Source organism: Merops nubicus, unplaced genomic scaffold (genome assembly GCF_000691845.1).
Source record: "Merops nubicus isolate BGI_N331 unplaced genomic scaffold, ASM69184v1 scaffold4908, whole genome shotgun sequence".
Taxonomy (NCBI): Eukaryota; Metazoa; Chordata; class Aves; order Coraciiformes; family Meropidae; genus Merops; species Merops nubicus.
The window spans coordinates 1-15,501 of record NW_008624982.1 but is presented as its reverse complement, the minus strand read 5'-3'; the positions used below and the strand labels follow the sequence as shown (position 1 = coordinate 15,501).

Below are 15,501 nucleotides of genomic sequence, written 5' to 3'. Positions count from 1 at the left end.
AAAGAGTGTGAAAATCATGCCAAATTTACCTCCCATCCTACCACGGGAAAGGGAAAATGTACTTGTAAACTCTTTATTTAAATAGCTTTTCAGTGGAATTTCTTAGGCACTAATATTTTTAGGGTCTCTCAGTAAGTGCTACTCAATTCATTGCCTTACACATTTACTGGAGAAGTTAGTCACCTACAAATGTCAATATAAGACAATTCACTCAGTAAATGTGTGAAATTAACTCTGAAAGTGCTCCTGGGTGGTGGTTAGTGCCTTCACCCAGTAGCATACTTACTGGGTGTACACAGTCTATAGCATTTTCCAGTCTGTCTGTCTACCTGTTCTGCAGAAGGGCTGACACTGGCTCTTCAGCCTGCTGTAAGATGGACCTCCTCAGGCACAGGTAAATGGCTTGCTGCTGCAACCACGTCTTGTGTGTGCTTTGCAGGCAGAGGGAGGAAAAGCCCTGAATGTCTGATGCCTGCTCTGATTGTAGGGATCAAAGCTTGGCTGGGTGGAGTTGTTACCAGTACATATCATCACCCTCCATGGGTGGAGATGCTGTGAAGGGTCTTTACAGTGAGGAGGCCAGAGCTGACCTCCATGTCTGTGTGGCCAGATTACTTGTATTTAAATTTAGATGGGCCCTTTTATGCAGATGTGATGCACAATCTGGACATTGTCATGTGCATTTCTCTGAGGGTAAAAGTCCATCATCCAGTTCAATGCCTCTGGGAGTATTTTTTTTTTAATTGAAATAATTTCAGCGATCTGAAACACAGAAAAGTCACCAAATTGGTTATATTGTTACAACTGTAGGATGGTAAGTTGTCATCCTGGGCAGGAAAGACTAGATAAAGAAGATGAACTGCAAATAGAAATCACTTAATGGGTTTAGCTGTCAGATAAAAAATGTACATGGAACTTCTGAATCCATGTGTTAAAACTGAGTAGATTTAGGTATCTTTCATTTGCTTAGGAACAGATTTCGATTATGAGACAATTGCCATTGATCTTCCCTCCAAGGGAGTAATGAATCCTTTCTGTGTAACGCCATAGAAAGCCTTTGGTATTTTAGTTTCAAACTTGGCTATCTGGAACTCATAGTGTTTTCAACTCTGAATCCTGCCTGAATTCAGTATGTCCAGGACATAGATTAAACATATCTTCTTCAGCTTTGTGGTTTTAACAGTCTCCAGATTAAGCTTCCATCTTTCTGGTTTGGAGGCAGTACAAAATGACCTTGTTTTTATCATCCATCGTCTCTTGCAACAGCAGAACTAGTTGGCACATCTGAAGGATACCTATGTCTAGGCTGACTTCTGCTCTGTGAAACACAGGCAAGAGGAGGCAGCTATCTGAGTTGTGACAGAAATGTAGCTCTCCCAAAGAAGAGTGATAATCACAATCTTGTTCTAGACTAGTTGTGTGCATATGGCAGCACAGAGTTGGTGACTGACATCCTTATAGAAACACAGAAGGGTTTGGGTTGGCAGGGACCTTTAGAGGTCATCAAGTCCAACCCCTCTGCAAGAAGCAGGGACTTCTTCAACTAGATCAGGCTGCTCAGAGCCCTGCCCAACCTGACCTTGTTGCCTGACCAAACCTGTGCCAGTGTTCCAACAGCTTCATCATAAACAAATTTCTTCCTCATATCTAGTTTAAATTTACCTTCCTTTAGTTTAAAACAATTAACCCTTGTCATGTTGCAACAGACCCTGCTAAAAAGACTGTCACCTTTCTTACAGGCCCCCTAGGGGCCTTCTCTTCTCCAGGCTGAACAGCCCCAGTCCTCTCAGCCTGCCATCGTAGGAGAGGTTTTCCAGCCTTCTGATCATCTTCATAGCCCCCCCCCAGACCCACTCCAACAGCTCCATGTCCTTCTTGTGCTGGGGGCTGCAGAGCTGGACACAGTACTCCAAGTGGGGTTTCATGAGAGAGGAGTAGAGGGGAACAATCACCTTCTTTGACCTACTGGCCACAATTATTTTGATGCATCCCAGGATCTGGTTTGCTTTTTGGGATGCAATTGCACATTGTTGGCTCATGTTGTGCTTCTCTTCAGCCAACACCCCCATGGCCTTCTCTGCAGGACTGCTTTCAGTCATATCATCCCCCAGGTTGTATTTGTGCTTGGGATTGCCATGACCCACGCACAGGACCTTGCAGTTGGCCTTGTTGAACCTCATGAGGTTCACATGGGCCCACTTCTCAAGCTTGTCTAGGTCCCACTGGATGGCATCCTGTCCCTATGGTGTGTCACTGCACCACTCAGCTTGGTGTCATCTGCAAACTTGCTGAGGGTGCACTTGATCTCACTGTCTGTCATTGGTGAAGATGTTAAAAAGCACTGCTCCCAGTATGGACCACAGAAGGACACCACTTGTCACTGGTCTCTGTCTAGACACTGACCTGTTGACTACTACCCTTGGCACGTGACCATTCGTAGAATCATAGAATGGCAAGATTGGAAGGGACCCTAGAGATTGTCTAATCCAACCTCCCTGCCATGAGCAGGGACACCTCTCAACTAGACCAGGTTGCTCAAGGCCTCATCCAGCCTGTCCTTGAACACCTCCAGGGAGGGGGTATCGGCAGCCTCTCTGGGCAATCTAGTCCAGAGTCTTGCCACCCTTGTACTGAAGAACATCCTAAGATCTAGTCTAAACCTGCTCTCCATCAGCTGAAAAACATTTCCTCTTGTCTTGTTGCTAGACACTCTTGTCAAAAATCCCTTTCCAGTCTTCCTGTAGCTTCCTTCAGGTATTGGAAGGCTGTTATAAGATCCCCCCAAAGTTTTTTCTTCTTCGAGCTGAACAGTCCCAGTGCCCTCAGCCTGTCCTCGTAGCAGAGACACTCCAGCCCCTGGATCAACTTTGTGGCCTCCTCTGGACTTGTTCCAACAGATCTATGTCCTTTTTATGGTGGGGACACCAGAACTGAACACAGTATTCAAGGTGGGGTCTCACAGGAGCAGAGTAAAGGAGGTGAATCACCTCTCTTGATCTGCTGGCCACAACCCCTTGACACATCCCAAGATGCATCCATACATTTCCCAGGATTCAACCAATTCATTTCCAAGGTTGGGGCTTCTACCAGGTGTCTGGGAACCCTGTTCCAGTGTTTCACCACCCTCATCATAAAAATTTCTTCCTCATATGTAGTCTGAATCTACCCTTGGTAAGCCTTCATTTCTGAGGTGGAGGTGGTCAGATTCGAGAGCTCTTCCATGAGGGAAGCTGGAACTAACGTGGGTGGCTTCTTTCTTTCTCAATTTTCCTTTCTTGTCATTGCTATTTTATCTTCTCTGATCCTCTTCAAAGGGAAAGGCAGGGGAGAACGTCATCTGTCCCTTGCCTAGTTTATTTTACTTTTGTGACCAGGACATGTCCTTTTTTCCTGCTTGTTTTGCGTAATTTGTTCTTATCTTGCAGATTTATTATTTGCATGTTTCTCTGTACCCTTTTTGTGTGACTGTGCTGGAAGACTTTGCTTGTCCTTTCTTAGGACAACTTACGTTTGTCATGCCTAGGCTTAGATACCTTGCCAAATGCTTGAAATTTGTTGCTAATTGTGTTATTAACAGTTTTACAGCATGACAAAATAGTCAAACATCATTGTCAGCTGCAGTATTTAGTGTAGGTAAGTCTGGATTCAATGGAAGTAAATATTATTTATACATTGCTTAGTACACTTCTAGGTGAAGTGTCTGTGTTGACTACACCAGATGGGGAAGGAAAACACTTTGTCTTCTCTGCTGTGAGCTCAACAGAAAGCTGCAACAGAAGTAAGGCTATGACAGGCTGAGGCTTCAGCCCATGAGTTGACTTCTCTACAGCTAACAATATATTCCTCTTCTTTGCAGTGGGTCTTCCTAACGTCCTCTTGGTGGCAGGATCTCTAGTTCTGCTAGTTGCAATAGCAGTCTCTGTAATACTTTATCAGTCCTTCCGGATTGATATCATCCTCTTGTATCGGGAGATGTTCCAGCCCTACTCAGTCAAAGATGGTGAGTAAGAGCTGAGCAGGCAAGTTCAAAAAAAGGGGAAAAGGGAAATCATACAGAAAAGGATTTGATAGTTGCTTACTAACTCATATGTCACCTTTCTCATGCCTTCTGAAATTGTTTAGATCAGAGGGGACTTACATAGCTCTGACAGTGCCCTATGTCCCCCTGTTTCCTGGGTTCTGTAGTGATGTATTATGTAGAGGAGGGATTCAGTCCTGCTTTCATATTTAACAGAAGTATGTGCTATGATATACTGAATGACAGTGAGAATCTGATTTACAATGCTATTAACTGTGCTTGTTATGGGCTCTCTAAAGCAAAGGAACCAGCCTACTGACCAATGTGTTAGCAGGCATGTGTTAGAGCCACAGAGTTTTTTATAAACCAAAGAGAAAGGTAACAATATTGTGGAAGAAACTTTTGGGTGGAATACTTCCCATCCAACTTTAGGGCTGGACTTCATCTCAAGATTAAGACACCTGAATTTAGTTGCATGCAATGAAGGCACCGACATGCAAACTCCTATCATAAGCATGAAACCTGGAGACCTGGGGCTGGGTTCAGCTATCTAATCATAAGCAGCTAGTAGCATTGGAGCTCTTTTAGGACTTAGGAGGGACCTGAACCCTTCTGCAGTGGCAGACGAAGGGCAGGCAGTGCCTAATGACACTATGTGGTACATGGTTTTGGGTGATCAGTTCCAGCTCTTCCTTAATAAAAACAACTGAGCTAACCAAGTGCTGGGACCTTGCATCAGTGGTCTGAACATGGGCATCTCGAATCACCTGGGGTGGCCAAAAAAAAGTGGATATATAACACAGATCTGCTGCATGTTGCAGACTTCTGGAGCAGAGTCTGGAGATCAGGCAGGGTACCCCAGGAAGTCTCACATGGCACTAAACGCCCACGTTCAGGGCAACATAGTGGCATTTACATGAAAGCAATCTGAACCCCTCTAGAGTTCACTAGCTGCAATAGCCAGTTCTCCACTGATTGCAGCAGGAGGTTGGACATGTGGCTTTCATGTAGACACCTAAATTTACATTTTTTAAATTGAAAGCTGACTCCTGCCACAGCTGTCTGCATGGTAGATAGCTACAGCTGATCCAGCTACGTCTATTCTTTAAAGAGGAAAGAAGCACAATCTTTAGGGCAGTTTACATGTACTTTATGATGAAACGAATCATACTCTGGAAATGGCTCTTCCTTTTTTATTGTAAGGGTGGTCTGGACAAGAACCTTAGATAGCAACAAAAGAAGGGATATGATCAGCCTACTGGACAGAAAGAAATGAAACATCTGGGATTATAAAACAAACGCTGTAATGGGAAATATATCTGAGAGAAATTAAGAAAAGAGTGAAAGACATATTTGACTTTGGGCTTGGTTCTGACTGTAAGACCACTTCCTGAGTAATGGAGCTTTTCACTCAGAAGTATGATATGTTGTGGGAATGATAAGTAATTTCTTCAAGATGGAAGAATTTAAGTGGAATGTCTTGTCCTCAAAGACAAAGGCTGTTAACAGCCTATTGTATCAATGAAATAACAAACACTGAGCTTCATCTTTATTTCATGCTAATATGAACATAGGTTGGATCTCCAAAATAGCAAGTGCACAGGACATAAAAATTGAGCACGGACAACACCAAACGTGCACAGTTTCTAACTTCCAAACTTACACCCAATAAAGTGGGCAGGGCCTTCTACTTAGATCTATTTCAAAGACTGATTTCTTTATTTCTCTTCTAGCTTTTGTTCTAATTCATGTTAAAATAACTCACTTCTCCTGTTTTGCCTTAAAGATGGGAAGATATATGATGCATATGTTATCTACCCCAAATGCCATACCAATGAAGCTAATTTTGTGGAATATTTTGTTTACCAAGTCATGCCAGATATTCTAGAAAACAAATGTGGATATAAACTGTGTATTTATGGGAGAGACATATACCCAGGAGAAGGTAAGTTTCAGATCAGACGATGCACTGAATGACTTGTCAAGCTTGGGCAAATTGTGGTTCTAGTCCCTTTCAGGACCATAAGAGGTCTGTTGACATTCCTGAGCCTGGTGCTCCTCTCCTCAGTAGCTGTGTATCTGCTCCTTCAGGCAGGGTGACACAACGTCGCTCTGTGCTTCCGGTGTGCTAAGAAAAGCAAGACTGTTTATCATCTTCTTGGGTCATGCAGGAAATGTGACCCCACGTGTGACTCTTAAACATCCACCTGCTGGTTTGGTAGTGTAGCTCTGCACAGCTATTACCTGGGCAAAGCTACAACACAATTAGGTCTGTAAGACACGGAAGAGGAGAAACCCACAAACTAAATTAAGGAATTAACTTTGCTGTTATCTCTCAGGGTTTTTCAACCTGTTACAAGGATGTTAGTGTCACAGGAAGCTCAGCTTCTGTTCACTCATGTGGCTTGCTTTCACTTCACACAGTTCCCAGTGCTAATTCAGAAGAGTTGGTATTCTTTATTCCTGCTTCCTTGTCCTCCAGAAAGGAACCATGTTAATTAATCTGTGCAAATTTCCATATGGATACATCTGTACATTCTCTTATGATTTCTGTCATCTAGGCCCTATCTGCTTTCCTCCAGAGCTGACGTCTCTATTTACCTTGTTCTCTGCTTATCCTGTAGATCAGATCTCTCCCTGTTAGTAAGCAGGCATGAAGCCAAAACTGGCACATTTTCTGTTACACACTTCTGAAATCATCTGCATTGGGCCAAATGTCATTCATCTGCCCAGAGCTGAGTTGAGATCTTTGATGTCCTTCTCTTCTGAAGAGCAGCAAAAGTGCTGCAAGTTATGCCACCTCTTCAGGTGATGAGGGACAGTGCAATATTTTGTTATGGGACACTACTCTCAAACTGTGGTTTACGGATTTCAATCTTGAAGAAAACTGAGCGTGGCATGCAACTGATTTGAAGACTGTGGGACTAAGAAGGGCTCTCATAAATTGGCTGAAAACAATGACATTTTCATTGTATGAAGGTATGGATGAATGCCTGTAACCCACAAGTTACAGACTGAAGGCTCACCAAGCTAGCCTTGGACAGTGAGTAACTTTTGTTTGACTTGATCAGTTTGATTTAATCAAAACTCTAAAAATGTCCCAAATGTTGACCACTGTCCTTTTTCTCATCTTACCTACTTGCCCAGCCTTGTACTTTTCTCTTCTTTGTCCACTTTCATGCTCCAAAACTTTCATTTGGATAGAAAAGCTATTCCAAATTTGCCTGCCACTGGGAGTAATTAAAGTTCTATGCTTCCAGGCAGACAGACTTTACCCACATGCTCCCACTGTTGTTTATCTTCTGATCTTGAGCCTTCAATTACCAGGTTTCCAAACAAAAAAAACCCTTACAGTTAAAATGAGCTAAACAGAATAAAACAGGAAATACCACTTCAATTTATTGCAATCCTTCCTGAACACGTACCACAGTATTTGATGGGTCATACTTTTCACTGTAAAATGCCATGTATGTCCAGGAAAAAAAAAAATGCAGTGAGTATATAAAGTGGAATTATTATTTCAAGACATGCTTCTTACTCTTGGTTCTAGAGCAAAGCTTTTTTACTTGAAACTTCTGTTCCTCCAGTAAAAAGCCAAGTTAAACAGAATGATTCAAGTGATAAACAGCACTGCATAAATGCTGGGCTCTCATTATGCTTCCCTAAACCAGCATTCTTTTTGTTCCCTGATGTTACTGATTAATGGCATTTTCTACAGCCTAAGAATTGCATGAAAAGGTGTAAATGCAACTATTACCCAGAAAACCAAGAGTTTTCACCAACATCACGTTCTACTCCAGTTTTCTCATGGTCTCATTGTCCTGCCAACCACGTTCCTTGCTGCAGAACCTTGGCAAACTCTGCTGGAGCTGCTGTACCTGCAATACACAAAACCATGAGCAAATAACAGAGGAATGATCACACTTCACTGGAGCAACGTTCTGTGTAGCCAAGTGTCCTGTCTTCAGCAGTGGCTATGGGCAAAGGACTGGAAAACACTTTAAGACTAGGACAAGCTTATACTTCCATTAATGTATTCTCCCAGCAGTATGTGGGCTTCAGACACTCAAATATTTGTATATTACAGCTGCTGATGGATTTTTCTCTCACCATATTTTCTGTCAATTTCTGAACTCGTCTAAGCTTCTAACATTCACACTACAGGTTGCAATGAGCCCTTCAGTTAAAGTGTTTGCAGCATGCAGCCCCATCTCTCCTCTTGCCACAAATATGGCATTGGAAATCCAAATGGAGCAGTCAATACCTCCCCAGGTCCATGGCCTTCCAGTCCTGAGCACAATGGACTACACCTCAAAACTGATATTTTTTTTTTCAAAAGTTGTTACTATGGGAAATAAACATATGTCAGTAGCTGCTTACCTTAATTTTTCTTGCCTTCCAAAGGATCTGTTCTCCTGTCATGAGGAAAATTTAGTGAAAAAGAAGGAAATGAAAGGAATTTGAATTGCTGAACATCATAGAAAGGCAAATTGATTTCACAGAATACTCAAAGAGCCAAAAAATAGGACAGAGACATCTTTGAAAGGATTCTCTTCTTGACCCAGAGGCTGAAAGATCTGGGCCTCTCTGAGACTGAGAAGACCCTTGCAGTGGGCTGGCAACCCCCAGCAAAGGAACAGAGGATGCATATGCAGCTTGCTGATGATATCTGCAAATCAGTGGCTTTGTTAAATAATTGTTATATTAAATTTCCCCAGCTCTTCTCCCACCTCCTTTCTTTTGGCCCAGCAGCACATGCTCCCACCAAAACAAATCCAGCTTTCATTGTATAGACCACAGGGATCTTTTCTAACTGGGATGAGCACTTCACCGGACAGGCATTCATCTGCAGTCTTCCTCCCACAGACATCACAGCAGGTCATCCAGGGAAGAAGCTCCTGAAGACTTGATGTGGAGCTTTCCAAGCTGGCCAAGAAGTTTCTCCCATAGCATGATGGCTCCTGAGTTTCCCAGGTTCAACACCTCCAACGTCACAGTCCCAGTTGCAGTTGATTATCTCTCCCTAACAGGGCAGCAGGAAACAAAACCACCTTTAGTCGTGCTGACATACAAACACCCTGCAAGTCTGGACCCACCCCTTGAAGGGCTGTGGATGCCAACCCAACCCAGCACAGAGGGCAGTGTATGAATTAACATGCTATAGCTCAGGAGAATTAACACTCCCTCTGCTGCTCAGTAAGCTTCTTAGAAGCAAGTCACCCAAAAGTCTCCAGATGTCTAGTTTTCGTGGGTAAGTATTGCAGGATCAGGCTGCAAAGCACTAAAGTTGATAGAACATGATGCCTTATATGGATACTGTTGATGAAGCACAAATTTGACACAATCTCTACCTACTGAAGTTGACCCTAGGTTGTTTGATTAGAAATTCCTAACAGTTCTAAAGAGCAATGAAAAAAATGTTTAAACCAAATTAAACATTTGAAAAGAAAGCTTTATATTTTGGTGGGGTCTTGGGATAGGGGTTTGTTTGTTTGTTTGAATAAAATATACTAGACTGAAGTGAGACAGAAGTTATTTCTGGTTAAAGAGCAATGAAAATGAAGTGCCTAAACACAAAAGAGTTTTATAAAAGAGATTTCAGGGTCTCATCTTTTTCTTTCACATTGCTAGATACAGCCAGCGCAATTGAGAAGAGGATGCAGAAGAGCAGACGGCTGATCATCCTTCTAACACACCAGCTGATTAATTGTAAAGAGCTTGCTTATGATCAACACATTGCTTTATACAATGCCCTCATTCAGAATGATACAAAGGTGATCCTATTGGAAATGGAGACAATTGGGACTTATGAGAAGCTTCAGGAATCTCTTAGGTTTATTATTAAGCGGCAAGGTACTGTCAAGTGGAAAGAGCAGCACACTGTGCACCCACAGTCACCCAGCTCCAAGTTCTGGAAACAGGTGAGGTACCACATGCCACTGAGACTCAAGTCCTCACGCTCTGCTACTGCCAGGTGAAGCCTATGAAAACACTACCACACTGTGAGGATGGACTACATGCCTGCAGCTCCTTTTTGTTCTAGTAGGTACACGATTTTACAGTCTGCGAGTCCAGTTGTGTTCTGAACTTTTTTCAGTCCTTCAAGTGAGTGACAATAAGATAAACAGCTAGGAGAGGTCTGGGGAGCTGAAGGGATTTTTTACAGGTATGTGAGTTCTGTAAATCATTCTAGGCTGTGTGCAGAATTTTGCATGTCACAGAAAACAAAATGTCCCTATGTACTCCTTCTATGTATCGTGTATGTAACTGGAAGTTGTGGTTCTGAATAGCTGAACGACCTGCAGGGTTGCTTCAGCTTTATAATGCCAATGATCAAAAATAAATGCCTTCTGCATTATTTGGCTAGAAAGTATAACGTGTATTATGCAACTAGAAAGTAAAATGTTGTGCTTTTGTTTACTTTTTCCACCACTTATTCCTTTTTGATTCAATTGTGATTTTATTTTTCCTTACTCAGAATGCCTCAGTAAAGCCTCTTTTGAGACTAATGTGAATACAGCATTAAAAAAAAAAGAAAGCAGTGTTAAAGAAAAGAAATACACTGATATATATTTATAGGCATTTTAATTCTTTTTTTTATATATATGAAAATGAATGTCATGTAAAGGGGAAATTTTAAATATTTCAGGTAAAACAGACCATGCTGTTACTATTGTTATTATCTCCAGAGAGAAATAACGCATTAAAATTTAGGAGGTGTTTTTTGTACACTGATAGCATTCCTTTAGGCTACTAATAAAAGCTACTGCAATTTATAGCAGGCAGTATCCACTTTTGCTTTTCCACTGCTTTGACCTTATGGCAATTTATACTTTTTGATGATAGGGAACACACTGGGATACAAAGGTCAGAACCAAATCTCCTCTTAGTTCAGGGGAGAATGAACAAAATGTGCTCTAGTACAGATATTCTTGTAAATTTTAATCATTTCAGCTTCTTCAAGCAAGGAATTTTCTTACTGTCAGAGAAGGCTTTTTTTTTTTTGTTTTTTTTTGAGCTTCAGGCTTGCTACAGAATAGACTTAAAAAGTGAAAATTAGAAGCAGAACACCTAATGTTACCAAGTCCATGCCTAAGAACAGGAAAGCCCTTTCCTTTGGCTGTAAGTTTTTACTGAGTGTGGATCTTTGGAGTTATGGATAGCTATTAGGAGTAGAAAAAATATGTATGCCATATATGTATAGATATTTTTCTTTTTTCAACATTAGAAGATCTATGGCAAACTAAACACCTTTTCACTGCTGAGTTATATTTTCAAGTGTTCCTACACTCATTGCTCACTTCACTACAATTATAAAACATCTAATGTTGTGTTTTATTATTGCCTCATTAGAATGCGTGCAGTATTTGGACCTGTTCCTAAAGACCCCTCTAGATAAACCTCACTTTCTGTGGAAGCTCCACAAAAGGGATCCATTTAATTGTAAGAGACTTGGTTTATTCCTACAGTACCATTTCTTCCCAAAGAAAGAATATCAATATTAAGGCATGTGTACAGGCAGGAAGGCCTGTTGCTTTACACTATGAAGATTTTTCACAGCAGCTTCTGAGCAAGACAGAATGTTCACTTCCAAGGTCATCACAAGATCATTTAATAGAGATTGAGTCCTGGACACTTAATGAGGAAGAAAACATTTTACCAGAGTATCTTGGAAACAAGAAGTCTAGGATGAATTTTGAAGCTGGAAAGGGATAAGAAGGGAAGGTACAGTGAGGGAGTACACGAGGTCAGCAATGAAGCAAATTACTCTGAAACATACTGACATTTCACCGACTTCTGTTAGCCAAACCTGTGGTTTAGATGGTGAAAACCAAACTCACTAAGTGGGTCTTGTGTTGACACTGCCTCATGGTCAACCAAGAAAAAGAGGAAAACAATATAAAGCAAAACTTGACAACTCTTACTGTGGTTTACCAGCAGTGAACAGTATGACCTTGACAGAAAGAAAAGGGCCAAATTCTGAGCGTGGCAAAGAACTTCTACAGGACCAAGGGGTGAGTACATGACTGTAATAATGACAAAAGAAAAAGAAAGCCACAGTGGTCACTTCTTTTAGTACTCTTTGGTAGTTAATAAAGAAATCTGAGGTATTTTAAAGTAATTAATTAAAATTAATGTCTTTCTACAGATGTTGTCACATTTACAGTGTTAAAGAGAAAGCACAAAAAGAACTGTGGAATGTTTTTACAACACCATTACAACATCAGCACCACTGAGACCACACCTGGAGTCCTGTGACTAGTTCTGGGCTCCTCAGTAGATGAGAGACATGGACATACTGGAGAGAGCCCAGGAAAGGGCCATGAAGCTGGTGAATGGACTGGGCACCTCTCCTGTGAAGAAAAGCTGAGAGAGCTGGGACTCTTCAGCCTGGAGAAGTCCACTGTCTGAAGTGAGGATATAAGGAGGATGGAGCCAGGCTCTTGTCAGTGGTGCCCAGTGACAGGACCAGAGGCAACTGGCACAAACTGGAACACAGGAGGTGCCCTCTGTACATCAGGACATACTGTTTTTATGGTGAAGGTGATGCAGAACTGGCAAAGGTTGCCCAGGAATGTTGTGGAGTCTGCATCCTTGGAGACAGTCAAAAGCTGCCTGAACGTGGTTCTGGGCAACCAGCTCTACATGGCCCTGCTTGAGCAGGGGAGCTGGACTAGATAACTTCCAGAGGTGCCTTTCAACATCAGCCATTCTGTGATTTTGTGATGTGTGACTTACAAAGAACATAAATTTTCAAAAAAATGTTTTTTAAAGAAAATTGGTAATTTTTACACTAGGCAGTCAGCCTTAGTGGAATAATACAACAGTCTGTGCAAAAAAAATATCTCTGTTTTCACTATATAAAGCTTATGGAAGAATCAGTTTGGATGCTTAAAGCTCAAGCTACACAGAACAAAGCTAATTTTGTTGCTGAATTACCATTCCATGTAGAGATTTAATGCCCTTTATTTCCTCCCTGTGCTTCCCCCGTTTTGGTACCTCAAGGGACTCCAGAGAACATTTGCTCTCCGTTGTTAATAGCTCAGAGTCATCGTGCCATCTAGTGGATAAACAGGCATTAAGCAATTCTGATCAATTAGAAATTGGTCTAATAACAGCAGAACTAAATACCAACATTTTCAGGGTGTGCATAGTGCTGTAATCTCTTGACACCCATACAGCTTTACTTGTAAACAGCAGCTCAGGCTCTGGCATTGAGACTACTGTGCAGACTCAGAATAATATATTCTCCAGGAACAGAAGCATCATCTTGCCAATTAACTATATTCTTTATACAGAGTTGTACAACCCCAGTTCTCAAGTCTTACCTCTGGATACTTCATATCTGAAAAGTACATGATGCATTGCTGGCAATGGAGAACTAATAAAGAGACAGGAATAAGTATTGTCTTAACTGACACAGATGTCAGTGGTGAAGCTCCTAGTGACTTCCAGTGTATGAAAACCAGCTCCTGCTAATGTGAGGTAGGATAACTCCACACAGCATGTGGAAGGTACTGCCCTCCCCTCATATGCACCTAACATACATCAACCAGCCTTTGGTGTGGAGCATATGTAATGGTTTGGCCTTGAGGTCTCCAGTATTGTTGATGATCCTACAGCTTAATGAATCATGACCCCTGCTAGTTTCACCTAAACCACACTCCTAAAAAGCCAGTCTAGCTATTGCCCCTGCCACATGCAGTGAGGCTTACCTATAGTTACTTCACATGGTTGTGAAGCCCAAGAGACTGACCACTAGAAGGAATGTTTTAGAAGTTTTTGCAGCAAACTATTATTTATGGTGTATGCAACTTTAATTTCTCACAGTCGTGGACAAGAGTATGTTTGGAAGATAATGTGTAAAACTGGTAGTAGGAAGCTGCTTTTGGACATCAGGGACAGATAATGCTGAAAGAACCATGGAACATAACTTAACCTCTGCTAAGAATTAATACAACTGATATATGGAGGTGACAGAAGTAGATTGAAGAGGACTGTTACCAGCTAGAAGCAAACAGGCTTACACTGCAGTTACCAGAGCTGATCGTGTTGCTATTTATGATGGAAATACTTTGTTTAGGTTTTCAGTCTGCACCTCTCTGTAGTGTGTGTTGGATGGAAAGGAAGATATGAAAAGCTGTGGGAAGTAACTACTTTGCACTAGGTGGTTGGCCAGGTTGTCAGAGCTTCATACAAAAATCTGTTTTTCAATATTAGTGCAAACTTTCATTTTCATCATGGCATTTTCAAAACAAAAATTTGAGCTGCTTTTGGTTGAGTTTCTTCTCTATTATGAGGCTATGACTTCATTAAAATGGTATTAGTCTGAAGACTAAAATGTGTAAACTTTACTCTCATACGCATTCATATATCTCAGATCTAGCTAAGGCATTAGTTGAAAGGTCTAATTGAACACAGTACTATCTACAACACAGATGAAAGTTCAGAAACTTGAAAGTGTTTCAAAAGGATATGAAAGCAAATGAATGTGAGAACATCTCATGGAAAATATTATTGTAAAGGAGTAAATAAATTAAAAAAAAAAAAAGTTTCCAAACTATCACTATCAAGACTTCACCTATCAAAGTAGAAAGCTGGTGACATTTTACTTTAACATTTATGGGCTGCTTCTCTTTATGATATGTTCTTTAAGTTCTAAAATCAGCTATTGAACCACAAAAAAAAAAAAAAACAAAAACCTTCAGCAAAGTATCTTGTGTACTTTTAAAAAGCAGTTGTGCTGGGTCAGATTATTAGCTGGCTTTCCTGAAGATGTGCTGATTTACATTAACTAATGGTCTCATTGCTTTTATATACATTTTTTTTTTTGCTTCATCTCAGCAGTAAAATATATCAAGAAGCCAGCTCTGTGTAATCCCTCCTTTTTTAGTGTGACTTGCTTGTTTTACCTCTAAAGTGCCACCTCCTGTTGCTATTGGGAACTTCTACATTCCCAGCTGTCCTGGGTTAAAAAAAAGAAAAAAACCAAAACAAACAAAACCAACAGGGCAGCTGTCACCAAACAAGTTTCTGAGTACGAAAAGAGTGATATGAAAATAAAAGAAAACCTGAGGGGATGAATTTTTACCTGTTGTTATTTAAATAACTCCGAATAAATAAGATTGTACGCTTGGCCTTGTCTCTTTTCCTGCAGATCATATTTTGTAATGCTTTGGCGTTTTGCTTTGTTTTGTTTCTCTTTTTAAACTTCGTTTTTTAAATTTGTTTTTTTTTTCTTTTGAGGTCTTCGCAGGATACCAGCCTTCCAGGACACAATCTCTTTGCACACCCTCATCCTCCCAACGGCCAGCGAGGGGATGAAGAAGCTGTAGCAGAGATAAAAGTGGCTGTATTTAGCTCAACAGACGCGTTCCTCAATCTCCATCCTACTTCTATCACCCTTCTGGGAAGGCAGTCCTGCAGCGGGCTTCAGCAGAAGAGCGGAGGAAGAGGCGTTTCGGTACCGAACACATCCCTCC

At 41.3% G+C, this 15,501-nt stretch overlaps 1 protein-coding gene across 1 annotated transcript in view; it reads left to right on the top strand.

Moving 5' to 3' along the window:
* The window catches only part of IL1RL1 (interleukin 1 receptor-like 1), a 27,605-nt gene extending 13,128 nt beyond the window's left edge, over positions 1-14,477 (top strand). Inside the window, exons 8-11 of the mRNA XM_008945506.1 lie at positions 3,857-4,000; positions 5,805-5,963; positions 9,650-9,871; positions 14,458-14,477. Coding sequence (XP_008943754.1) covers positions 3,857-4,000; positions 5,805-5,963; positions 9,650-9,871; positions 14,458-14,477 — 545 coding nt within the window. The remainder of the gene's footprint in view (positions 1-3,856; positions 4,001-5,804; positions 5,964-9,649; positions 9,872-14,457) is intronic.
* The last annotated feature ends 1,024 nt before the right edge of the window (positions 14,478-15,501 follow it).